The sequence below is a fragment of the Leucoraja erinacea genome, chromosome 9, assembly GCF_028641065.1.
Source record: "Leucoraja erinacea ecotype New England chromosome 9, Leri_hhj_1, whole genome shotgun sequence".
NCBI classification, from domain to species: Eukaryota; Metazoa; Chordata; class Chondrichthyes; order Rajiformes; family Rajidae; genus Leucoraja; species Leucoraja erinaceus.
The window spans coordinates 38044011-38071556 of record NC_073385.1 but is presented as its reverse complement, the minus strand read 5'-3'; the positions used below and the strand labels follow the sequence as shown (position 1 = coordinate 38071556).

The window sequence follows — 27546 nt, the reverse complement described above, 5'->3', positions numbered from 1 at the left end:
TGATAAACCTGATTTAATTGCAGGAGAATATTACAAACTGCAATATTAATTTAAGCTCAGAGGAGCTCTGTTATGTTGTTATTGTTAACAAATACCTTTCTGTTTCTTTTGAAAGCAGATCCACTGGTTGATTACGATAACACTTCCTCCCTCATAAACTTCGGCAGTGAGTGAAATAAAAACTGTTACACGGTTTGAAATCACAGACCTTTGAAGTCTTCACGGAATCACTCACGTGACTCCGAAGTAAAATAGTAAGATTAAACGAGTACTTACCAGTACGAAGTTTGATCTGTATTTTATGAGGAGTTACGGTGAGGGATTAAGTGCCCGCCGCTCCCACCCTCATTATACAGATCAAGCTAATAAACTGATGTCTCGTGATCTTTACTATCTTACTTCAAATATTGTGTCTATTCTGTGATTTCACACCGCTGCTTCGAAGTATGCCGCATGCGCACTGGAGCTGGGGTCTTCACTTAATCCCTCACCGTAACTCCTCATAAAATACAGATCAAACTTCGTACTGGTAAGTACTCGTTTAATCTTACTATTAATGCCCCTCATAATTTTATATATTTCTGCAGACTTGGGATGCAGGCCTAAGTCTACCCAAAGCCTATTTTAGCCCCATTAATGTCAATTGCATTATTTTCCCCAGATCAATGCCGTTCCAGTTTATTCTGTTCAATGGAGCTTTGAAATACTTAAATACAATCTTAAATCCTCAACCACTAAAGTACAGCATACGCCAGGGTTAAAAGGACAATCTATTTAAGAATGTCTGTGTAATATTTGTTACATGTAAATATAGAACTGGTACACCACAATCCAAAATCTAGCAAAGCAGTTTTTACCATTGAGTCGTTATATTATAAATTAATTCTTAAGATATGCTATGGAAATGGTAAGTAGTCTACAACAATTGTATTGAATTTTGACTGCATGCAATCTTTATCTTGATATAACATGTTGTTTGTTGAAGCTTTTAGAGAAGGTGCATGCTGGTTATTCTGAAATAAAATTGTTGCAAAAAAATGGATATTGATGGTAATAGCTTTCCAGTGGAAGGTCATATGTTTCAAAAAGTGCTACAATTTAAACCACAATGTTTGGGAGCACGAATAATAATTCTGTGCTGTTGTCAGATACAATGTACATCACTTTGTCAATGTGCATGGGAAAAAGAGAAATTTCTCCCTTTTAGAAGCTATACTAATTTAGCATTCATCTGCTGTGGTACACAAGGTCCAAATTAGCATAATGTTGAAATAGCTTTATTCATATGCAGCAAGTACATTCAACTGTTCAAAGCTGGTACCAAACCAATTGAAAGTTCCCCAGTACACCCAGTACTAATTTCCTGTGGAATCCCTTACAGCAAGCTAGATTGCAGGGTAACTTTCCAACCAGCACACATAAGTTAATTAAAGGTGTTTTATCTTTCCTAAATAACTTGTGATTTGCAGATAGCTCAATCCCAGTCTACATTCTTTCACAGATTTTACAATAATCCCATAAAACATTACGTATAATGTTCAATATATTTCACGGTGAATTAATTATTATCTTGGCCATTAAACTATGAATGAACTTACACATGTTGATGGAGACACAAGAAACAGCAGGTGCTGGAATCTTGAGATGTTTTAGATTGGGACCCTTTTTCAGTGAAGAAGGGTCCAGACACAAAATGTCACCAATGCATGTCCTCCAGAATTACTGTCTGACCTGCTGATTTACTCCGGCTCTTTGTGTTCAATACATGTTGATGGTTTGCAGCTGTTTTATACAAAAATTGATGCCTCTGAAACTTATACCTTTACCAAAACAATGTCCAAATTAGGGGTATTAACTGCAAGGAGACGTTGCTGAAACTAGGATTGGTTTCTCTGGAATGCAGGAGGTTCAAGAGAGGACCTGATATAAATGTATCAACCTTTGAGAGGCTTAGAGAGGGTGGACAGTCAGAACCTTTGACCCAGCATAGAAATGTCAAAGACATGAGACTGTGACTGCACCCCCTCCCTCAGATGCCTCTGTCTCTATGACATGCCAGGAGCGGCCAAACCTTAACACCATTGACCTGTGGCCAGTGGCGGACTGGCCAGGGTGTCAGCTTGCCCGATGGCAAGTGGGCCCCTGATGAAATGGGCACCCTATATCAAGTGGGCCCCTTTGTCTCCTGGCAACCAATATTTTTAGGCCCAGTCCGCCACTGCCTATGGCCACAGCTAAATAAGTACCAGCTGGGTCCTATTAGCTGATATTGGACTGGACCACCTGAACCTTGTCAGCCAACTCCTTATAATCCCAGGCATTCCAGCCAGATGAGAGAAGGAAAAGAGTAAGAGGAGAAGTAAAACATGTACCTTTCCGCATGTCTTTATAATGGTGTTATAGTTTCTGCCTCAACTAGCTCCTATGGCAACTTGTTTCATATACCCTTCATCCACCTAGAGACCATAGCTGAGAGGGACAAAGTTTAAAGGGAATGTAAGGGGCAATTTTTTTTTCTTACACAGCGAGTGAGCGTGCCTGGAATGCATTGCCTGGGGTGGAGACAGATACGATAGTGGCATTTGCGAGGCCTTTAGATGGGCACATGGACATGCACGGAATGGAGAGATATGAATCATGTGCAGCAGATGAGAGCTAAATTTACTACCATGCTCGGCACAGACATTGTGGGCCAAAGGGCCTGTTCCTGTGCTGTACTCTTCTATGTTTTGTGTATCGATCATCTAGATTATAACATATATGTTGATGTTCTTAAAAGATGTTTGTGGTTTAGAGTCAGATGCAGCCAAACAGATTTGATCTGACCTGTGTTAGGAGATTCCATAGGATGATTACCGAGTACTGCAATTAATGCACTCAGGCTGAAGAGTAAAATTGATCATATAATGTATCTGCTGCTAATTGCTCTCCAGTAACCACAATTGAGAATACGTGTTATTGATGCAGAGGGAAGACAAGGTCATTTTCAGCTGTAATTTGTTGTTGTTGGAAGAATAGCCTCCTGACATTGACCACCTCGACTAATCAATGAGGAATGACCATTTAGCAAAACATCATATCCCAGTATGACTCAATGCTTTCAGGGCATGAGAGTAAAAAGCTTGATGAACAATTTTTACAAACCACAATTGCAGTATCGTGGATGAAGATCAAGAGATCATAGTTAATTTTTTTGATGCATTCAATGAAAGTGTGTCCATAATTTAAAAATCATGATTTGGGAACTTAATCTACCTAAGATTATGCTCTAAAATTCTCAAGTATCTTGATCTATGGCATTATAGAATTTGTTATTTCAAACCACTTTGTGTTGCTGCCAAGGAAGTCAGCACATGGCAGTAAAGGTCAGTTGGATCTATTGGGCCTCCATTGACCTGTTACACGGCAGTGTGGCTGCTGATGAATTTGTTAGGCCTCATTTGTTCTGTTATTGGTTGCAACTGATCAGGAGACAAATTATGCACTTCTTAATTGAGAACCCAGAGAAATGGATTCATGGGTGTGACAAGTTGTCTAAGGAAACCAATTTCTTTGCTTTATTCACTTTAAAAAATGCCTCATTGTTACTGCCGGTGGCAAAGATAGTTCATCATTTTGATAGCACTTTCACCCATTGATCATGGAGTAATCTGAATAACCTTACTCACCTGAAAATGATTTGCACTTGCACAATATATGCAATGGAATACAAGAAATCCCACTGCGGTGCCCCAACGTGGTGTAAAATGGCCACGGGGCATAAGCAAATGAGTTAGAGATAATATAGAGTGGCCAAGAGCTAGATGAATAAAGTGAGGTTTAGCAAGGTTTTAAGGAGGAGAGGCACTTGGAGAGCCTGAGGGATTTTAGCAAAGACTTCCAAAATGTGGTCTTGGTTACTGCGGAGATAGATACCAGTAAGAGTTATCAAGTCATGTAACATGGGAAAGGGCCCATCAGCCCTAAATGCCTTTTAAACCTTGTTATTGAACCTGCATGAAATACCTCCTCTGGCAACTTGTTCCACACCCACTACCTATGTATGAAAAAGTTGCTCTTCAGATTCGTATTAAATCTTTTTCATCTTACCTTAAGATGTCCTCTCATTCTTGATACCCTTACCCTGGGAAAAAGACTCTTCATCCACCCTATCAATTCCCCTCATGATTTTATATATCTCAATACAATCATCCCTTAATCTCCTACACTCCAAGGAATAAACGTCCTTATGGTGGTGAGCATCTGGAATGCCCTGCCCAGGGTGGTGATTGAGGCAGATATGATAGTGGAATTTAAGAGACTTTAGGACAGGCATATGAATATGCAGGGCATGGAGGGAAATGGGTTATGTGCAGGCAGATAAGAATCGGTCTTGGCATCATGTTCGACTCAGACATTGTGGGCGCAAGGGCCTGTACTTGTGCTGCACTGTTCTACGTTCTATAAGTCCAAGCTTTCCCAACTTCTCCCTATAGCTCAAGCCCTCGAGTACTGGCAACATCCTCGTAAATTTCCTCTGTGCTCTTTCCAGCTTAATGACATCCTTCCTTGAAGTAGGCTGAACAGAATACTCCAAGTGCGGCTTCAACAATGTCTTGTGCAACTGTAACATAATTTCTAAACTTCTATACTCAATTCCCTGACTGATCAACCCAATGTGCCACTTTGGGGACTAATGTAACTGCAAGATCCCAACGCTCTGCAGCACTTTCCAGGACCTAAAGATAGTTATGGGTGAGGTGCTGGATGACTGGAGGGTGGCTAATGTTGTCCTTCTATTTAAGAAGGGCTGCAAAGATAAGCCTGGTAACTGTAAACTAGTGAGCCTAGTGTCTGTGTAGGCAAGTTACTGGAGTATATTCTGAGGGATAAGATACAGTATATATGCATTTTGATAGACGGGTTGATTAAGCATGGTTTTGTACATGGGAAATCGTTTCAGGGGAAGTAATAGGACAGAAAGATTAAGAAGAGATCAGAGATTAAGGTCAGGAAAAATCGGGAACAATGTGAGAAGGGTGATGAATACCAAACTAAAGCTGTTATATTTGACTGCACATAGTTTACAGAACAAAGTGGATGAGCTTATAGCACTGTTAGAAATTGGTAAGTACGACATTGTGGACAATACGGACCACATGGAGATGCTGTCCCTCGCCATTAGGGTGCATGTGCCGTGATCTGACGACCTTGGGGTTGGCCTGTCAGCTCAGTCCTGGTGTTAGAAGGAGGAAGAATGGCAATCTCAAGCTTCTCCCTGCAATTCACTCTTTCCTCATGAGGTGGTGCTCAGTTTATCCTGGCAGCTCAGCTTTGGGCTTGAAAAGGCAACGCTGACGTTCTCTGACTTTATCTTGGCAGCTCATTCTTTGCCTCTGTATGTGGGCGATTTCTCCTGTTATCCATGGGCAGGAAGAGACACTGGCATCGCAAGCTTGCCCTGGCCACCCAGTCTTATTAGAGGTGCTGGCTGTTTAGGGCTTCTTCCTGAGAGCTCAGTCTTGACCACAAGGTTGCGCTGGTGGTCTCAGATTTGGCCCTGTGGCTCAGGGCCTCCCCCTTCCCCCTCCTCCTTCCCATCCCCCTCCCCCTCCCCCCTCCCCCCTCCCCCCCCCCACTCCCACCTCTCCCTCCTCACCACCTTCCCCCTCCCCTTTCCCCCTCCCCCAGCTGCAGAAATGGGCAGAGAATTGGCAGATGGAGTTTAACCTGAGCAAGTATGAGGTGTTACACTTTGGGAGGTTGAATATAAGGGGAAAGTATACAGTTAATGACATAACAGCACTGATGGACCGAGCGATCTTGGAGTCCAAGCTCGTAGCTCATTGAAGGTGGCAGCACAAGTAGATAAGGTGGCTAAGAAGGCGAATTGCCTTCATAGGTTGGGACATTGAGAATAAGATTCAGGATGTTATAACGCACCTTTATCGGACTTTGATTAGGTCATATTTGTAATATTACGTGCAGTTCTGATCATTACAGGAAGGATGCGGAGACTTTGGAAAGGGCGCAGAGGAGGTTTACTGGAATGATGCCTGGATTAGGGAGCATTAGCTACAGGGAGAGACTTGGAGAGTTGGAGAGACTTGGATTGTTTTCTCTGGAATGCTGGAGCTTGCGGGGAGACCTGTTTGCAGTATATAAAATAATGAGAGGCATAGATGGGGTAAATAGTCAGAACTTATATCCCAGGATGGAGAATTCAAACACTAGAGGGCACAGCTTTAAGTTGAGAGAGGCAAAGTTTTGAGGTGATGTGCAGGGCCTGGGACGCACTGCTGGGTTGAGGGGTGGAGGTAAATATGACAGTGACTTCAGGGACTTTTGGATAGGCATATACTAGGTATGTTGCAAAACGTACCTGAAGCGTCGCTGGAAATCTGTCCCAGCCTGTGTGCGCGATTTTGGCGCCGTTTAGAGGGGGGGCGGGTTTAAAACGCGATTTTCCCTAGGCTGTTCAAATCGAGTTTTTTCAGCCTAGTTCATTATTAACGAAAAATCGCTGGAAGATTCCCTCGCTTGAGCTATCATTAGTTTTAAGGGCTGTATTTAATTGTTATAGTAGGTTAAACATTAACCAGCGTGTTCACAGGATCCCACTAGAAAGCTGATTTAAATGGACTTTAATTTACAGCAATTGAACACAAAATTCCTTCCATTTGGCCTATAAATTAATGTAAATGAGATTTAAAAATCATGTTTTATTGTGAATTATTTGTGAATATTAATTGGACACTTAGGCTATTTAAAAATGTTAATAGTTTATTAAGAAATGGATAGATGTTTAGATCTAGTAATTGAAGTTTGGAATTAGCTACAGTTAGGTAACTAACTAATTATATGCTTTAATTTCAGGTCATCCAAGTAAGATTATTTTATATTTCTTTCAGAATGCTTCAATCTATGATAACTGAAAATTTCATTCAGTTCACTTAATTTTTAAGAAAGTTATGGACTTTTGACTGTCCACGATCACAGCTTTTTTGTTATGTCAATAGAAAATCAATAGGGAACAAGATGCTAATTTCCGAGTGTGAAAATGGTCATAACTTTTTAAATACTTGAGATATGAGAGTGAATTAGGTGTCAAATTAAACTTATTTTTATTGTTTATCTGATGGGATAAATTGCAGACTTGATTTTTTAAATCTCAAAATTTTGTAACATTGCTACATATACATATGAAGGGAATGGAGGGATATGGATTATGTGCAGGTGGATAAGAGATGACTTGACATCTTGCTCAGTGCAGACATTGTGGGTCGAACGGCCTGTTCTTGTGCTGTATTGTTCTATGTTCTATTAGAACTGCACCTAAAGGATCAGTTAATAACTTTTTTCCCCAAAAAGGTTACCTTAAAACGATTTACATTTTTACTGGTTAGTAACATTGAACCTGGCTCATCGGGTATTTTGGATGAGAAACTGCCAAATCTGGTTATCATATCATGTACGTGTAACATTTACCAAATAACTGCTTCCTTCTGTTATACATACTAAAAGAGAGAAAATGTGAATATTTTAATGCATCACCAGATTGAATTTTAAATTAATTACACTTTCCATCAGAAAGCCAAGAACATCTGACTGAAATTTAAATGAAGTCGAGGATCCCATTAAATAAAATTAAAAGGAAGATATTTTTCTACAGCAACCAGACGTCCTGATCACACCGTCAGTTTGACATACCTACTCCATACCATTCCAACTGAGATTGATTTGACTATTTTCAAATGGATAACCCACCAGAACCATGAAATCAGAAGACCACCTCCAATTTTTCCATAGGCCTCATTAATATTATCAGAGGAAGTTCACAGGACATATTTAAAATGCTGATATGTGTAGAGCAAATATTTCCTTCAGAATTCTGCAGCACGAGTTGCTGCCTTACAGCGCTTGCAGCGCCAGTGACCCGGGTTCGATCCATACTACGGGTGCTGTCTGTATGGAGTTAGTACGTTCTCCCTGTGACCGTGTGGGTTTTATCCGAGATCTTCGGTTTCCTCCCACACTCCAAAGATGTACAGGTATGTAGGTAAATCGGCTTAGTAAATGTAAAAATTGTTCCTAGTGTGTGTAGGATAGTGCTAATATGCGGGGATCGCTGGTCAGCGCAGACCCAGTGGGCCAAAGGTCCTATTTCCGTGCTGTATCTCTATACTAAACTAAACAAAATGCCCGCAGGGGAAGATGGAGTTGGCGCCCTGTTGTATGTGAGGAGATAGTTATTTGAGGAAGAAAAGAGAAGGGAAGATTCAGAGATGAACTACTGGAAGAAGAGCTAAGAAGGAATGTTTTAAGCAAAGTTGACAGCAGATGCAGAGTGACCACCCTGTTTGAGTGGTCTCCAGCTGATGATTAATTAGAATCCACTCAATGGAATCCACACAGTCAAATCCACTACTATGTAATAATCTAAACAGGCTGTAATCCTACAGGGAAAGATCATGTAGCACTTGACTATCCACCAGTTTATAGTTAAGTGGTAAGCAGGAAGTCGCACAGAACAATCAAAGGGCATATCAAAGGCTGGCACGGTGGCACAGCAGTAGAGTTGCTGCCTTACAGTGCCAGATACCCAGGTTTAATACTGATTATGGGTGTTCGTCTGTACATTCTCGCTGTGACTTGCGTGGGTTTTCTCCGGGATCTCTGGTGTCCTGCTATGCTCCAAAAACATACAGGTTTGCAGGCTAATTGGCTTGGTATAATCGTAAATTGTCCCTAGTGTGCGTAGGAAAGCGTTAATGTGCGGGGATTGCTGGTCTGCTTGGACTCAATGGGCCGAAGGGCCTGTTTCCACTCTGTATCTCTAAACTAAATTAAACTAAAGCAACAAGTCTGGCTTGTAACTTTCCATGTTAAGCTCAAAGAAACAACTTGACACCATTTTACATTTACCTAAAAGACACTTCAGTCAGTTCTGCTTCAGCATGATAGCTGGGACGAACACAACCCTGTCCTCATCAACGGAACTGCTGTGGCGATCGTTGACAGCTTCAAGTTCTAAGGCATCCATTTCACCAGAAACCAAATCTGGTCCCTTCACATTGTTGTGGTGATCAAACATGTAAGCACATTTACTTTCCTAAGTGTCTGAGTAGATTCAATATGTCCACAAGGATTCCCTTGAACCTCTGCAGGTGTACTACAGAAAGTATTCTGACAGGATGCATCTCAGCCTAGTGTAGCAACTGCTCTGCTCTTGATCCCCTGAACTGCAGAGAGTGGTGAACAGGCTAGTCCATCGCAGGTTTATCACTTCCTTCAACCCAGTCCATCTTAATGATGCGTTGCATCTGGAAGGTTCAGAGTATCAAGGATGCCTGCGGCCCTGGCTATTTCTTTTTTTCTCTTCTACTATCTTGGAGAAGGTAGAGGAGCTTTAAAGCCTGGATATCCACATTTAATATCAGCTTCTTCCCCACAGTTATTGGACTCCTAAACTAGTCACCTCTTCCTCATTCCAGTCCCAGAGATACTGTCACATACTGTCACTCTTAACGTTCTCTCATTTGTTTACTCCATTAGTGCACCAGTATTTTTTTGCACAACTTCAGATTGCACTGCAATCTTTGCACCATTCTGTTGTATTCTATTTGCCGTTATATTTATTGTTGTGTCGATCATCATGTATACTTTGTACTGTATGAGCTTTATGCTAACAGGGAATTTTATTGAATCTGAAGTTCGGATCAATGAGATGCATGTCTGGAGGGGCAGTCCTGTGTCCCATGGGTGGATTGAGGATACCCAGCAGGACCACCATAAGGAGTTTGTGCATGTGCGTGTTTGACAAGGAGTGCTGGTAGAGGATGGTTCCAGTTCACTCTCCCAGCTGTGAGAATCCCTGTACTATGAAAAATTTGGCTGCATGAGATTTGAAGGATACGGGCTAAACGCAGATAGGTGGGACTAGTGTAGATTGGCCATCTTGCTCGGCTTGGGCAAGTTGTGCCGAAGGGCCTGTTTCTATGCTACAGTATAAGACTCTACGAGATGACCACTGCAAGCACTATCTAATGAGCCAAATCCACTCTTGTATGCACCCAAACACTCCTCAAACCTACCATACCTCAATGCTCCTACACCACGCTCCACCATCACCCCACCATTGATATTCTACCTCCACCACCTACTGAGTGTGTGCTGGTAAGTTTGATTGGTGTGCCGGATGCTGGCACAGCTTTACAACATGTGTGCCTTACTGAACAAGTTCACTAATATCATGCATTTCTGGCCAGCCATCCAGAGGTCAGCCTTGAATGCTAGCAACATCGAACGATTTTTTTCAATTAAATAGGATTGCACGACTGCATTCAAAGAGTATGATTGTGGATTAATGTGACTGATGCTGTGGCTGTCATGTCATTCTTACAATTATTGAGTATAATCACAATGTAACGTTTATTCATACATTGAGAATTTTCTTCTCTGCGTGGTCTGCTCATAATATTTGTAATGGCAACCTCAGATGCAGGATGGGCTTTAGAATATGGGCAGAGTCATTGGTTAAAAAAAAAAGTGCTACATGTTGCCCATCCGCCAGTATGTGCGGTTGAATGTAGCAGGAATGGGTGGAAGAATGTTAGTTAAAAGTGATTGCTAGTGCAGAGAAGCGTGACACTACATTAATCACATATGTTTGTTATGAGCTGAGTGAACATCGTGTTTCCGCTGCTGATACTTTGTCAGTTTTTCCCTTATTGTGCACCTTGAATTATTCAATTGCTTACAATGGAATCATTTAATCAGATGTATATTCTTCACTGCCTCACCTCCAGGTGCCTCCTTTAATGTTTGCAAAAATCTCCACACGAACAGTTAGATTCTTAAGCGGGGCCATCATTTTGGTGGCCATCGTATTTCTCCTGCTACATTCTAGGCTCTGCTTCATGGTCTTCAGATTCTGGGCCTCTAGGCACTGGCTGCGGTCTTTGTTTGTCAATGTTCGCACAAGCATCAAATCTCATCTTCAGGAGACTGATTGTATTTTCCAATCTGACTAGTATCTTATTTGGCATTCATTGATCAGCATTCAGCTATTGTAGCTGAAGAACACATTGGTGTGAGAAGCCACAGACATGGAAAGAAAGATTTGTTCTCCAGGATACATCCTTCTGGGCATTGTGAACTCTCTTAACATGAATGAGTTATGTGTACTTCTTGAAAATATGGCATTCACCATCAAGACATCTTTGCCGATGGGCATGTCCTAGCCTCTAACTCCAAAGTCCCTACCTCACTTTAAATATCAAGCCAAATCCAGAACAGCACCACCAACATAGAACATTAATCACAGAACATCAGCTTTGACCCACAATATCTGTGCCAAAAATGATGCCAAGATGAAATGATCCAAAGTGCCTGCATAAATATTTCATATCCCTCCATTTCCTTCATATCCTGTCTAAAAGCCTCATAAATGCCACTATCGCATGCATCCACCATCACCACTGGCAATATATTCCAGGCACCCACCACCTTATGTATAAAAATAACCTGACCCACACATCTTTGTATTTCTATTCTGGGGAAAAGATTCTGCCGCCTACCTACTTACGTCTCCCATAATTTTATATACTTCGACATTATTATATACTACATAATTTTATCAATGCTGTTGAGAACTTTGCATTTAATTGTACACTTACCCCCTACATTTGACCTCCCAAAGTGCAACACCACAAAATTGCTTGGATTAAACTCCATCTGCCATTTCTCCGCCCAATTCTGTCGATAATCTGATTAATAGTGTGCTGACAGCTTGTTCAATAGGAAGACACCCATTTAGTTGCATTCTGATCATTATTAGAATGCAGTTACTGTATCCTAGATAAGATCAGCCCATTGCTAATTGTCCCTAGGAAGATGGTGGTAAGCTCGCACCATGAAACTCTCCAACAATCTGATCTCCGACAAGAGAAAGCTTATCTTATTGATTTTTAATGGCATTACTATAGTCCATGTTCTCACACCATCAACATGAGCAGTCTTGCTCCCCATCAGCCTTACTGTGAATTTACCCCACAGTGCGATTATGGAGGGAGTTCCTGGATTTCCAAGGATTGTGTGTGATTGGAGGGTAACATGTTCATGCTGTCACATGGGAAAAGGTCATTCGGCCCACCGCATCCGTGCCAGCTGTTGGGTACCCACTATATTAATCCCATTGTCAAGCATTTGGCCAGTAGTCATCAATGACAAAGCAAAGTGCTGGTCAAGATGCCACTTATATCCTGTTAGCAATTCTGCTTTCACCATTTTCTTCAGCTGTGCATTTCATGCATCACCACTCTCTGGCTAATAAAGATCCCCTTCAGATCCGTTATCTTAAATTTATGTCATCTAATTTTATTCTCCTCTGAAAAGGGGAAAAGATTCCTGTTTTCTACCCAGTCTATACATCTCATAATTTTATATATCCCAATAATGTGCTTTCATAACTTCCTCTGCTTCAGAGAGAATAGTCCTGGCCCCTTCTTGTCCACCTTGGTGTGTTGAAGTCACAGGTTTGAGAATAGCCTTGGCGAATAATTACAGACTATATACCTCTTTGGTGACCCTCGGCCTATCCTTGATCAGACTTTACTGGCTTTACCTTGAACTAAACGTTATTCCCTTATCATGTATCTATACTCTGTGTATGGCTCGATCGCAATTGTGTATTGTCTTTCTGCTAACTGGTTAGCAGGCAACAAAACCTTTTTACTGTACCTCGGTACACATGACAATAAACTAAACTGAACAGACTAGCCAAAGTGCGACAATACCAGAGGAATTCATGTTTAATGTGGTATATGGAGTATCTACTTTCTTCTCGATGTTGTCACACATCTAAAGAATTGTTGGAGCTACACTCATTCTAGCAAGTGAAGAGCAAGCATCACACTTCTCACTTGTCCCTTGTAGATGGTGGGAAAGCTGTCGGACATGAGTCACTCACCACAGGATATCCAGCATCTGACCTCCTCTAGCAGCACAGACATTATTGCTGACCTTTACTTTAGCAAGTGCCGGGGCAGAGGGATCATTTCATGTTAACCAGGGATGCTGTCTGTCCTGCTGAGTTACTCCAGCATTTTGTGTTTATCTTCAGTGTAAACCAGCATCTGCAAGATGTTGTTGTGATCACATATGGAAAATTGCCTTCAGTTTTGGTCACGCTGCAAAAAGAAGAGCTTCCTTAAGCTGGAAAGGATTCAGGAAAGATTCATCAGAATTTTAGCAAGACATGGCAGGCTTGAATTACAGTATAAGAAAGGGCTGGATTGGCAGGTACTTCTTCACTTAAGCTTAGGAGTCTGAGGGTTGACTTTCTAGAGGTGTCCATAATCATGAGAGACACTGATAAAGTGCACGGTCACTGTATTTTCCCCAGGGTAAAGCAATGCAGGATGAGAGGTGAGAACAGAAAGATTAAAAAGAGATCTGAGGGGCAACTTGTTAACGCAGAGGGTAATGAGTGTATGGAACGAGCTGTCAGAGGAAGCTGTAAAGGCAGGTGGAAGGACAATGTTTAAAAGACATTTAGACAGGTACATGCATGGGAAAGGATTAGTGCAATATGGGACAAACGCAGCCAAAAGGGACTAGCTCAGCTATAAAACCTGATTGGCATGGACAATTTGTTCTCAATGGCCTGTATCCATCTGAATGACTTTATGACTGACTATTTGCAGCAGGCGTGTGAATAAAGGCCCTAGGAAGATGGTGGTAAGCTCGCACCATGAAAATGCCAAACTATGATGATCTCCAACGAGAGAAAGTTGTGAATATTTATGTTTTCTTTATAATTGAGTAAAAATTTGAAATATTATCCATCATCTTCAGCCGCTGGTTACCTCCACCTATCACGTGCCGGCCTCTTTTTGTTATCCACTCCTCACTCCTCCACCTGACTCCATCCACTAATCCACTCCTCCTCACCTGTATCATGTGGCAGACCTTGCCCCACCCCTCTTAGCCCTTTATACAGGTCATCTACCATCCACTCAGTCCAGAGGAAAGGTCTCAATCTGAAACGTCAACTGTCCATTTCCTTCCACAGATGTTGACTGATCCTCAGAGGCCCTCCAGCAGTTTGTTTTTTGTTTGTAAATCATCCTTCCTGATTTCCATATTAGCCAGTCATTAGATATTCATGTTCCACAATTAAATCTCAAATTTCACTGAAGTCCCAAAGCTGTAGTTTTGTTGGATAGGTCATTGAGCTTTCTACATAACAAACTGGGGAGCACTGATTTGAACGAATGAACGAATGAACGAATGAACGAATGAACGAATGTATGAATGTATGTATGAATGAATGAATGTATGAATGAATGAATGAATGAATGAATAAGTTTATTAGCCAAGTTTATACACATATAAGGAATTTGCCTTGGTGCTCCGCTAGCAAGTAACAACACGACATACAGTAAACCATTAAGAATAAAATATAAAACATTAAAACATTAAGAATTAAACATTATAGTTTAAACATGTGAATGAAATAAAATACCAGAACAAAAGGAGGCTGCAGACTTTTGGTTATTAATTAGAGGTACTGCTCGTGGAAAAAAGCTGTTTTTATGTCTGGCTTTGGCGGCCTTTACGGTCCGGAGTCGCCTTCCAGAGGGAAGTGCTTCAAAGAGTTTGTGGCCAGGATGAGAGGGGTCAGAGATGATCTTACCCACTCACTTCCTGGCCCTTGCAGTGTACAGTTCGTCAATGGGGGGAAGATTGCAGCCAACAACCTTCTCAGCTGATCAAACGATTCGCTGCAGCCTCCAGCTGTGGTGCTTGATGGCTGAGCCAAACCAGACCATGATAGAGAAGGTGAGGACAGATTCTACGGTGGCCGTATAGAATTGGACCATCATTGCCTGTGGCAGATTGTGTTTCCTCAGCTGCCGACAGAACTACATCCTCTGTTGGGCCTTTTTCACTGTGGAGTCGATGGTGGCCCCCCCATTTAAGGTCCTTGGAGATGATGGTTCCAAGGAACTTAAAGAACTCCACAGATGTGACTGTGGTGTTGTTGATGGTGAGTGAGGGGAGGGGAGGGGAGCTCTCTTAAAATCTACAATCAATTCCACTGTCTTAAGGGCATTGAGCTCCAGGTTGTTGCGATGGCACCAGGACGCGAGCTGTGCCACTTCCTGTCTGTAGGCAGATTCCTCCCCATCCTGGATCAGTCCAATCAGGGTTGTGTCGTCCGAAAACTTGAGAAGCTTGACAGAGGAGTCTGTGGAGGTGCAGTCGTTGGTGTAGAGAGAGTAAAGGAGAGGGGAGAGTACACAGCCTTGCGGTGCTCCTATGCTGAGGGTCTGCGGGTCTGAGATGTGCTTTCCCAGCCTCACATGCTGCTTCCTGTCTGTCAGGAAGCTGGTGATCCACTGCCTGAGTAATTCAGGCACAGTAAACTGGGAGAGTTTGGAGTGTAGTAGCTCTGGCACGATGGTGTTGAAAATAGAGCTAAAATCCACAAACAAAATCCTTGCATAGGTCCCCTGGTGGCCTAGGTGCTGGAGGATGGTGTAGACCTAAGTTGACTGCTTCATCCACTGATTATTGGCCTGGTATGCAAACTGCAGAGGGTCCAGCAGGGGGTTTGTGATATTTTTCAGCTGGGCCAGCACAAGTCTTTCAAGGATCTTCATGTCTACAAAGGTCAGTGCGACAGGCCTGTAGTCATAAAGACAGGTAATATTTTTGGGTACAGGGACAATAGTAGAGGCTTTGAAGACTTTGACTGACTTTAATTCCAGAGATTCAGTTGCTGCCATTCTCACACTATAAGCATTCCTTGGAAAAATTACTGCTCCAAGGGGCTCTGATCTTTGCTTTCACAAAATAGAACTTCATGGCTGAGTGACAGTTCTGATCTGAAGCATTTAAGTGTAAGTTTTGATCTTTCTAGCTTTGATTAAAACTAATGAGCTCATTTAATTCAAAATGAGAATCTCTGGTAAGAAAAATAAGGTTGATGTGATTGGATTAGAGGGATGAATTAAACTCTTACAGTTGAAGTTTTTGCCTAGATAGTGCATTATAGGCTACATGAAATAAAATTAAAAAGCTGTTGGCACATTATAGAAAGTTAGATGAGAAGAATTTTATGCTAATTCATTTTCTAATCAGTAGAAGCGAAAGCACTAATTTTTTTGCATTGCACCACATTGGTTGTGAATAAGGGAAAATGATTCAGACTTTAGAAAGTCAAAAAGATTTTTGTAAAAATAACTATCCTGTAGCACATCATTACAGAGCTCAAATTTCACAACATGAATTCCATACTTAAAAAGTGCATTGTCTCATATATTTTAATTGATATCTCACATTTGATCTGCTCAATAAAAATGAATGTGTTGTCAGTGAGTATCAACCATAGCAAACTGTTACTACTTACTGTATGAAGATGTTTGCCATATCTGTTTATTGTGAAGTAGTCCTTAAAGTTTTGATATTACATGTTGACTAATTTCTGTCAGCTATGACATTTTATCATAAAAAGGTAAGATTAGGACTATGAATGAGTTTTCCATCGGGAAATTAAAGTGTCATCAATACAATAATCTATATGAAGAATACATTGTGCAAGCTAAATACATTCAAATTCTTTTTATGTAATGTTCCTCTTTCTTTTTGGGGTACTTTTTAGACAATAGACAATAGACAATAGGTGCAGGAGTGGGTCATTCGGTCCTTCGAGCCAGCTGTGATCATGGCTGATCATCCACAATCAGTACCCTGTTCCTGCCTTCTCCCCATATCCCTTGACTCTGCTATCTTTAAGAGCTATCTTTTTCTCTCTTGAAAGCATCCAGAGAATTGGCCTCCACTGACTTCAGAGGCAGAGTTCCACATATTCACAACTCTCTGGGTGATAAAGTGTTTCTTCTTCTCTGTTCTAAATGGCCTACCCCTTATTCTCAAACTGTGGCCCCTGGTTCTAGACTCCCCCAACATCGGGAACATGTTTCCTGCCTCTAGCGTGTCCAACCCTTTATAATCTTATATGTTTCAATAAGATACCCTCTCATCCTTCCAGTGTATACAAGCCCATTTGCTCCATTATTTTAACAGGTGACAGTCCCGCCATCCTGGAAGTTAACCTTGTGAACCAACGCTGCACTCCCTCAATAGCAAGAATACCCTTCCTCAAATTTGGAGACCAAAACTGCACACAATACTCCAGGTGTGGTCTCACTAGGGCCCTGTACAACTGTAGAAGGACCTCTTTGCTCCTATACTCAACTCCTCTTGTTATGAAGGCCAACATGCCATTAGCTTTCTTCACTGTCTGCTTCACCTGCTTGCTTACTTTCAGTGACTGATGAACAAGGACACCCAGATCTTGTTGTACTTCCCCTATTCCTAATTTGACACCAGATAATAATCTGCCTTCCTGTTCTTGCCACCAAAGTGGATAACCTCACATTTATCCACATTATACTGCATCTGCCATGCAACTGCCCACTCACCCAACCTGTCCAAGTCACCCTGCATCCTCATAGCATCACAGTTCACACTGTCACCCAGTTTTGTGTCATCTGCTAATTTGCTGTTACTCTTAATCCCTTCATCTAAATCATTAATGTATATTGTAAATAGCTGTGGTCCCTGCACCGAGCCTTGCGGTACTCCTGATTTCAAATTTAATGATTGGCTTGTTCAATAAATAATTGTGCAACCAAGTTACAACAAAAAAAATCCATTAAATGTATCTCCTTTACTGGCGGCTAGTGGTGACAGAAACATTAATCACAAAAGAAATATCCAAATATATTTGCTAACAAAATCGTGACATTCATGCTTTTTTATCCCACTGTAGAATCCACTAGCCCAATTTTACTAACTATTGACAACACCTTGGAACGATCATTTTTTATCAGAATGAAGTCAACACTGACCAAGCGGGGAATTCATATCAAATCATCAGGCTTTAAGGTAAATAACTATTTAATCATTTCTTACTGTGATTATATTTTAGTTGCCAGAAATCCACAATGTTTGTGGTTGAATGTGTGATGTGTTACAATTTGTAAGTTATTTTCTTCAGCTGTGGGTCTTTCATTTGGATGCCAGGTTCTTGCTTTAAAATCTTCGAGTGAAATTTAGGCTGTTCTTGTTTGGAAAGAGTACAGAAGAGAATATCCTATTTTATGCTCGACTTGATTTCATTAACAATATTATACAATTATTTTCGCAGTCAGTATTTTAACTTTCAATTAAAATCCTTCTTCCATTTTTGTTAATGTAGCTAAGTAGATAGATGTCAACATCTACATATCATTTGAATATACTCTCTTGCTTAGCTGGCATTTGATTATTTAGCGATTTTATTTTGTTTTCACTTTTATTTCTTATTTATTATTACTCTATATTTTCAACAAAAGCTATTAGTCTAGATTCCAATGAATATACTTGTTTTTGATATATCAGAGATCCAGATCCAAATTTTAATTTCATCCAATTTGAAATTTGCATTGAATTTTCACTGCACAATGGACTGCAATTGGATACCCATCTTAAAACATGATGTTATTGGGATTCTAGTTTGGAAATGTATGGAATAGATTTTAACTATGGAACAGTTACTAACCCACTCACTAAAATATCATATGATTAGCATTAGAAACATATGTGCAACTTTTCGATTATTTGAAGGAAATTTGTTTTCAGGTACAGGTGCACAACCTTTTATCCGAATGCCTTGGGACCAGACACTTGTCGGATTTCGGACATTTTCGGATTTCCGAATGGAAGATTTTTAGCGTAGATTAGGTAGGTAGCGCGGGCGGCTTGAAAAGTCTGGAGCAGCTGCCTCCTCCCCGGAGACTTGGAGAATCATTGCATAAATGTTAGTCAGTTAGTTTGGAGGGATTTTATGTGGTGGTGGTGGAGTAGGGGTGAAGGGGGAAACTTTAATTCTTAGTCCCCTACCTGGTCGGCGACTCCCAACCTCGCGGAGCTGGGGGCTCCGTCCGGCCGCGGGCGGCGCCGGTTGGAGCTCCGACCCCGGCAACTCTACCCCTGGCTGCGCGGCTCCAAATCCAGCGACGCTCCGCGAACGTTGTGTCGGCGGCCACAGCGCTCCGGAGCTTGCCGCACGGCGACCCGGTAAGGCATTGCCCGCTCCCCGTGTCCAGCGCTGCGACGCCGCCGACTTCCGACATTCGCGGAGCTGGGGCGTCCGGCCGCGGGCCGCGCTGATTTGGAGCGCCTCGCAGCCAGGGGTAGAGTTGCCGGGGTCGGAGCTACAATTGGCGCCGCCCGCAGACCCACCGGCCACAGCGCTGCGGAGCTTACTGCACGGCGACCCGATAAGGCATTGACCGCTCCCCGCCTGTCCGACCAGGTAGGAGACTAAGAATTAAAGTTTACCCCTTCAACCCCCCCTTCACATAAAAGCCCTCCAAACTAACTGACTAACATTTAAGCAATGATTTACAGATGTTTAAGTGTCTCCCCGGTCTCCGGGGAGGCGGCAGCCGCTACAGTAGTACAGACCTGGGTTGACCGTGGGTCGTTTCAGGTCAAGTTTAGCGCCAAACGCGAGCTTTGGTGCGCAGACGACATCTGGAAAAAATGGCCGGTTTTCGGAGTTTTTCGGTTTCCGGAACACCAGATGAAAGGTTGTGCACCTGTATTTTGATCAATTCATTCATGAAATACAAAGATCTATCTGATCTGGAGGATTATTTATTTTTGATTTTCTTTTGCCATGTATGCAGTGGCTCATCGGTATTATGAAACTGATGTTCCAAAGCCTTGATTAGTTTCCATGAAATGTGAGTTATAGAAATGCGCATCAGAGAAATGGTCCTTTTGGGCCCACCTTGATGCTTATCTACGTTCATCCCATTTTCCAGCATTAGACCTGTATCCCTCTACTTCTTTTATATCCAAGTACCTGTCAGAAACCTTTTAAATACTCTAATTGTAGCTACCACCACCACCCCATCTCACGGTTTGTTCCAGATATTCACTACTCGTTGTGTGAAAATCTTACCCATCAGATCTCATTTGAATTCCTCTCTCACCTTAAACATGTACCACATAGTTCTAGACTCCCTTGCCTTCCGGTAAAATATTCTGATTATCTATCAGATCTATGCCCATCAAAGATTTTATAAACCTAAATAAGGCCACCCCTGAGCTTCCTACATTCCTGTGAGAATAAATCCAGTTGATCTAAACTCTCCTTATAACGACAGCCCTGCATTCCAGACGACGTCCTAATTAATCTCCCCTGTACCCTTGGTCTCTCTGCACATCAATGCTCTTAAGGGCTTTGCCATTCACTCCATATATCCTACCAGAATTTGACATCTCAAAGCGCATTACCTAACACATGTCTGGATGAGGTTATATCTGCCACCACTCCACTCAACTTTTGAGTTGAGCTATTGTCTGCTGTATCTTTAAACAAACCTCTTCATTATCTGTGACTCCACCAATTTTTGTGTCATGCTATAGATAAAGCAATCTTTGTGTGGGTAGGCAGACAGCAGAGGATGAGTAACCTTTCTATCAGTCCTTCTCCAATAACCAGCCCTTAACCCTTCAATCATTCCATAAAATATTGCCCTCTCTTTAATTTCATTTTCTTTCCAGTCATTGAGTGTTGTTCTTCCAAATACTTATCTGTCTTCTTCAGAACTCCCTGGTTCATTTCACTTGAGTCACTTACCTACCCAGCACTGTGCTGAACAAAATCATTGATGATGTGTTCTTGTGACTCATGTAATCTATCCGTCCAGTTCTTATCAACATGTAAAGCCTTTAATAAGGTTAATCACACTATGCCCCTCCAATTAATTTCCATTCATATCCATTTTGATGAGATTTTTCTGCCAGTTTCATTCTTATCATTCATCCATTCATCTTCAGGGGAAAAAAATTCTCATGCCAACAATATTCCCTTAACTGTTCCGTAAGGATCTATTTGTGGCCTATGTGAGTTTGCCATCATTGACTTTTGGCAACATTATGGAGAACACAGCTTCCACATACCCTGCTGTGTCTTACTATCCCATTTCAACTCCTCTTAGCCTCTAAATGGTAGGCTGTTTGTTAACCATGCAGTACTGAGTGAGCAGGAATTTTGTGAATTATATTTTGGGGACACTGAAACCATTTTCTTTGGTGTCCACTCATAGTCAACTACCTCAGTTGAACGAGATCTTATACAACCATTGTGATGAAGTGTGGGCCACAACTCTCGACCATTACTTGCTCTGTCTCTTTGTGCCTCTGAGGCATTCCTGTCTGTGCTCAACTGCTGCTGGAACCCTCATCTATGTCTTTGTTAACTTTAGACTGAGGTCAAGTCCTGTTCAGGACTCCTATGACTACTGACCTACAATGACACAGTTGTCATTGGTGGAATGTTGAAATTTGGGGATGGTGACGAGGAGATGCATTTCTTTCCATTGGCACCATGGCACCACTGCAGCTCAATGATGCAGCTGGTGGAGCTGCTGTCTCACAATGCCAGAGACCTGCGTTTGGCCCTGACCTAGTGTGCTATCTGTGTGGAGTTTACATGTTCTTTTGTGACTGGATGGGTTTCCATTAGGTGCTTCAAAGAAATGCAGGTTTGTAGGTTAATTGACTGCTCTAAATTGCCCCTAGTGTGTAGGGAGCGCAAAAGAGGGACAGCAGAGAACTGGTGTGGACTCAATGGGCTGATGAAGGGCCTGTTTCTATGTTGTATCCTTCAATCAATCAATCAAAACCATCCTTTGTAATATCTTCCAGTGCCAGACGTGTAAGAAGTTGGAGCAGCAATAGATTTCATGGCCGCCACTGACACTGTTAAAAATCTGTGCCAAAAAATGGTGCAGCATCCTTACCCGTCCTCCATCAAACAGAAAGCTAAAGCCTGAAATCACTTCCCTTTAGCATTGCAGCATTCCTGGGAAGAAGTACAAGTTGATTGACAGACATATTCAGCAGAAGTATCAGAAGATCCATCTTGGTTTCTTCCTGATATCTGCAGCTTTATAAAAGGCAGTCTCCAGACGATTCCATTCACTCCATATGATTCAGAGAAACTGCTGAAAGTACTTTCCCCATTTTACAATGTTCCTAGTTTAGTTTAGATTAGTTTAGTGGTACAGTGTAGAAACAGGCCCTTCAGTTCACTGAGTCCGCACTGAACACTGAACACCCGTAGAGTAGTTCTAGCCTACACTTTAGGGACAATTTACAGAGGCCAATTACCTACCAACCTGCACATTTTTGCAATGTAGGAGGAAACCGGAGCACCTGGAGGGAACCCATGGGGTCACAGGGAGAACGTACAAACTCGAGACAGGTGGCACCCGTAGTCAGGATCATACCCAGGTCTGACGCTGTGAAGCAGCAACTCTACCGCTGCACCACTGTGCTGCTCAAACAGAACAATGCCAGTCCTTTAGCAACTGTGGGCCTCTAAATTCTCTGCATTAGTTCCTTCCAAATAATTATGTATGATCCGTAATACATATGAAGCAGAAATTTGTCTTGCTGCACTTCTGTGTGGTGGATGAAAATCAGAATTCAAATCCTTTGACTACAAACAAAAGTAAATGACACTTTCTAAATTAAACGTGCAGTAAAATATATATTTTTTCAAATGCAGTGTACCAGATATGATGGAGCTCTAAATTATTTGCAGCTCTCATTTCATTGCAGTCTATTTGGCATAATGATTAGATGTTAGATGTTACAGAAGAATGTAGGATGGAAAACAGACACCAACCCCACATCAGTAATTGAGAAATTAAAAAAATGCTGCACATCGAAACTCTGAAGTACGTTCGCTGTGCTCTCTCTGTCCCTCTTCTTCTTTTAGAGTCATAAGGTTATACAGCACGGAAACAGGCCTTCGACCCAACCAGCCCATGCTGACCTAGATGTCCCATCTACACGAGTCCCACCTGTCCGCATCTTCCCCATGTCCCTCTAAACCTTTCCTATCCATGTACCTGTCCATATGTATATTAAATTTGATCTCTGAAATATCAAAAAACATTTCTATTTCACTTTCACTTTTCAAAAACATCAGTCTAAGAAGGGTTTCGGCCCGAAACGTCGCCTATTTCCTTCGCTCCATGGATGCTGCTCTCCAGCATTTTTGTGTACCTTCGATTTTCCAGCATCTGCAGTTCCTTCTTGAACATTTCTATTTCTATTTCTGATGAAAGATCAACTTGTTCCTCTCTCCACAGAGTTTGTCACAAGTGATTCACACAAAAGTATTTTGTTTGGAAACCAGTTCCTGGTCATTTCATATATATAACTGTATAGTTCAGGACCTCTACATGTTAACTTGTACACTCCTGAGGCCGTCAATAGTCTCTGCAGAGCGTCTGTCGGAGTTGGAAATCAGTCCTGTGATCAATGCAGCTACAGTGAATAGGACTGGTGCAAGCAACAGCGTGACTGTTGCGTTTGTACCTGTTATCTATCTATATCTATATATATTACTAAAACTCTCATCTTGTTTCTATATATATTTGTTTGCCTGGTTTGTAGCTATATTTCTGCAACAACGGTACACGATAGCACTACAATTTTTGCACCACCTTACTCACCATTGTCCTGTGATCGAAATTAAACAAGTTTCGTTCAGATTGATGGCATATTGTACATTATTGACGTTTAAAACTTAAAATAAAACACTTTTAAAAACTTGCCATGCCCGTCAGCAGTGTTCCACTCCTAAATGACATCATAATGGGATCTCAATTACATAAACTGTCCGTCAGCAGTGATCCCCCCACAAGGACATCACAATCAGATCTCATTTATATATTTTCTGCCCCTCAGCAGTGTTCCACCCCACAATGACATCACAATAGGACCTCATTTACAAAAACTTTGTTTTTAAAACCAGGTGATGAGTGGGGGAGCAGGGAGGGAAAGGGGTTATGGAGGGAGGGAGTGACTGAAGGTAGGATAAAGGAGAGGGAGGGAGAGGTGAGGGAGGGAATGGGGGAGGAAATGGGGGAGGAGAGGGGATAGAAGAGGGAGGATGAAGAGGAGGGGGAGGGAGAGCTGGGGATGAGGGGAAATGAGCCGTGCCTGCGCAGTTGGGGGCTATGGGTGATTGGTGGAATATTGCATTGGGGGAACGGTTTGCTTTGGGTTGTGGAATATTGCGTTGGGGAATGGGTTGCGTGGGGGACCAGGCCTCCCTTGTGCCAGGGACCCAACGGGTCCCACTTGGTCTAGTATCTCTATACTTATAAAACTCTGATCTTGGATGTGTATTTATTTGTGTGTGTGTTTGTGTATAATCACATCTTCGCGAAAAAACGACGCGGTAACGGTAACATTTTTACATATTCTGGTAGACATTTTCCCCCTGGAGTCCAAAACACCTTATCTGAACATTTCATGCTTTATTTCTTGAGTTATTAATGAAAATGTTCAAAAATCTGACAAAACTTTGAATTGACTGTCTTTCGCTGAGGACGTCACAATGGGTCTGCGTGCCTTCTTCCTCGCACCTCGAGTGACGTCACCCCTCCCTCCTCCCCCCCACCACTCCCTCCTCCTGATAGCCATTGGGGCGCCGCAATGATGGCAGCCTCTGCCTACAATCTGTCTGTTTTTCCCCCTTTTTTTAATTTTTAGTCAGTTTTAAAAGTTTGTTTTGGAGATGTCTTTAGCTTTTCTATGTGGGGGAGGGGGGTAGGGTAAGGGGGAAACCGTTTCCCAGTCACTTCCTGGCAAGGTCGCAACTATTCTCCGTTTCACGTCCTCGCCCCCCTCCTCGCGGCCTACCACCTGGATTGGAGCGGCCTTTCTGCTGGGGACCCGAACCAGAGCTTCAGCAGCGGCAGCGCAGCACTGGATACATCGCGGAGCGGGCAATTGCTTACCTGGATCGCCGTTGAAGCTCCGGAGTGTTGGGCCTGCTGCATCAACATTGGAGCTGGGGTTCGTAGAGCTTCCAGCGCGGGCGGCGCTGACTTCAACATCGCGGAGACCTGGGGCCCTTTGCCGAGGGCCGCCAGTGTCGAATCTCCGCCCAGCGCGGCCTGTGGACTTCGGGAGTCGCGGACTCCCGAAGTCCACACTTTTCAAAACACTTTTCAAAGCACTCTTCCACTTGCCTTGCCCATCAGCCACATCACAATTATGTCGCAATGGGATCCCGAATCTCATTTACATTAAAAAATTGCAATTTGAAAAAAAACAGTTTTAATTAAACTCTTCAGTTTTCATTCACAGCTAACATTGTGTTTAGGTTATTTTTTTTTTTAAATCGTGATTTTCATTATGGGAGGGTGGGTTAGGGAGGAGGTTTAATTTAAAAAAAAACATTGTGATTTCAATTGTTGGGGGGGGGTGTTGGGATAGGAGGGAAGTTTAATTTTAAAATAACTGAAAGTCTCCCCGTGCGTGCGCAGTGGGCCCGGTATTCTCGCTTGCGGGATTTGAAATGACCGCGGTGTTGAGGCTGGGACTGCGTCTGGGGGCGGCGGCGCTGCTGCTGTGGGCACGTGGGGAGGGGGAGGAGCAGGACCCGGGGTAAGGACTAGTCCGCAGCCTCGGTCTCTCCCTTTACCTCCCCCTCCCCCTCCCCAGGCTCCTAGCTGCTCAGCCCATTCCCCCAGCCCACCCCCGCCTCAAGTACAACTTCAAGGATTTGAAATGACCGCGGCCCTGGGGCTAGGTCTGGGGGCGGCAGCACTGCTGCTCCGGGCCCGCGGGGAGGGAGAGGAGTGAGACCCAGCAAGGACTAGGCCGCAGCCTCGGCCTCTCCCTCCCCTTCCCCAGCTCCAGGCCGCTCTGCCCGTCCCACCCCCGACAGCCCCCGCATCAAGTACAACTTCATCGCCAATGTGGTGGAGAAAACGGGGCCGGCGGTGGTTTACATCGTGATCCTGGGGCGGTGAGGAGGGAGGAGAGTGTAGGGAGGGAGATGAGGGGGAATGGGAGGAGGTTGGGAGTGGGGGATAGAAGAGGGCAGTGGGGGAAAGAAGAGGGAGGATGAAGAGGAGTGGGAGGGAGTGCTGGGGAATGAAGGAGGATAGAGGGATGGTGAGGTAAATGGAGGAGGTGAGGGGGAAGAGAGAGGAGGGGAGGGAGGGGTGAGGGGAGGAAGCAGAGGAGGGTTGGTGGGTAGAAGGAGGATAATGGAGGAGGGGAATAGGGGACTTAAGAGGGAGAGTGTGATGCATTCACATTGATCTTATATTTTACGTTATAGCCATTTTAAACTTTAAAAATGTCGCAGTCGTGCTCCCACTTGCCTGCCGCGCCTGCACAGTTGGGTGAGGGTGGCCGTGACTCGCGTCACAATGGGCATTTCAGGCGTCACAATGGGAGCCCATCAGCTGTGCCTGTGCAGTTGGGGGCTATGGGTGAGTGGAGGAATATTGTGTTGGGGGAACGGGCCCAACGGGTCCGCACTTGGCTAGTTTTCCTTAAATGCTGTTCCCAGATTATTGGGGGTCAGGTTTTTGTAGTTATTTATCCCAGTTATAAGATAGAATTATTTTGCTGCTGCATGTGATGCTTTGTACGTAGTTTCAGAGGAAAAAATCTGGAATGTCATTAAAGAAAATAATAATTCATTGCCTCATGCAATTAAGTGCACCTGGCAAAGCAGTGTTTTAATTATTAACTCCTGGCAACCTTGGTAACGATGTACAATAGCAACAGTATGACATTCCTGTCACCTATCTTTACAAGGGATTAATGATGGGAATTATGTCAGATTACATATTCCAGCATTTATATCAGGGTTCAAATTCCGGCAGTGGATAATGGCAGAATGTCAGCAATTGGTTCCTTGCTAAGTTCCCATCTTGCTTCCTACTTTCTGCTGGCTAAAATTAGCAGGAAATCCAGACCAGCATATTGAAGCATTATGATGTTACATCAGTGCCATGAAAATTATATTTGTGATCCTCGTAAATTATTTCAATCCTGAAAGCGTTCTTCCATTTCCTGATCGCTGGGCTATGGCAAATATCAAGATTCTTTATATCTACACATAACATCTACTTTTACTAGAATAAAATAAAATAGTTCTTGGCTCAAGCTGGGAACAGATTATGTTGCTTTCAACAGCACGAGGATGTGCCTTTAGATTCAAAACAGTTGAACAGCCTCTGGAAATGTGCCAAGTTACAGCTGGCTGTTTTTCATTATACTAAATATATGGAGAAATTCTGGATGCCACAATATGTTTCCTCTCGCCCTGTTAAGCCACAATTGAGGTAGCATGGTAAATATTCCACTACTAATCTTTCAAAGCTTCACATTATTCCCATCTAACAGCGGGACACAAGTATTACTGCCAATTCAAAGTGGAACTAATCTTTTGTTAGCATTTTGAAAGGTAAACTCACAATACAACAAAAGCAACCTGCATGATGCATGTCTATTTACTCACAGACAAACTGAGTTTAGGGGTAAAAGCTTTGCTTTCTTTCTTTTCATGTAAACCAGTTTCTCATCATTGCTTCTCTATTTTCAGACCAAAGTATTAAACGATTGGAGAGCACCTAATTTTCGGCATTTCCAACAGCCTGTGCTCAGTCTCCTTTA

At 42.7% G+C, this 27546-nt stretch overlaps 1 protein-coding gene across 12 annotated transcripts in view; it reads left to right on the top strand.

Annotated features, from left to right (window-relative positions):
- LOC129700259 (neuronal PAS domain-containing protein 3) overlaps positions 1–27546 on the top strand; it is a 791362-nt gene that overhangs the window by 720862 nt on the left and 42954 nt on the right. For all 12 annotated transcript variants that reach the window (XM_055640580.1, XM_055640579.1, XM_055640574.1 and 9 more), the window contains one exon: positions 17822–17937. In XM_055640580.1, coding sequence (XP_055496555.1) covers positions 17822–17937 — 116 coding nt within the window. The remainder of the gene's footprint in view (positions 1–17821; positions 17938–27546) is intronic.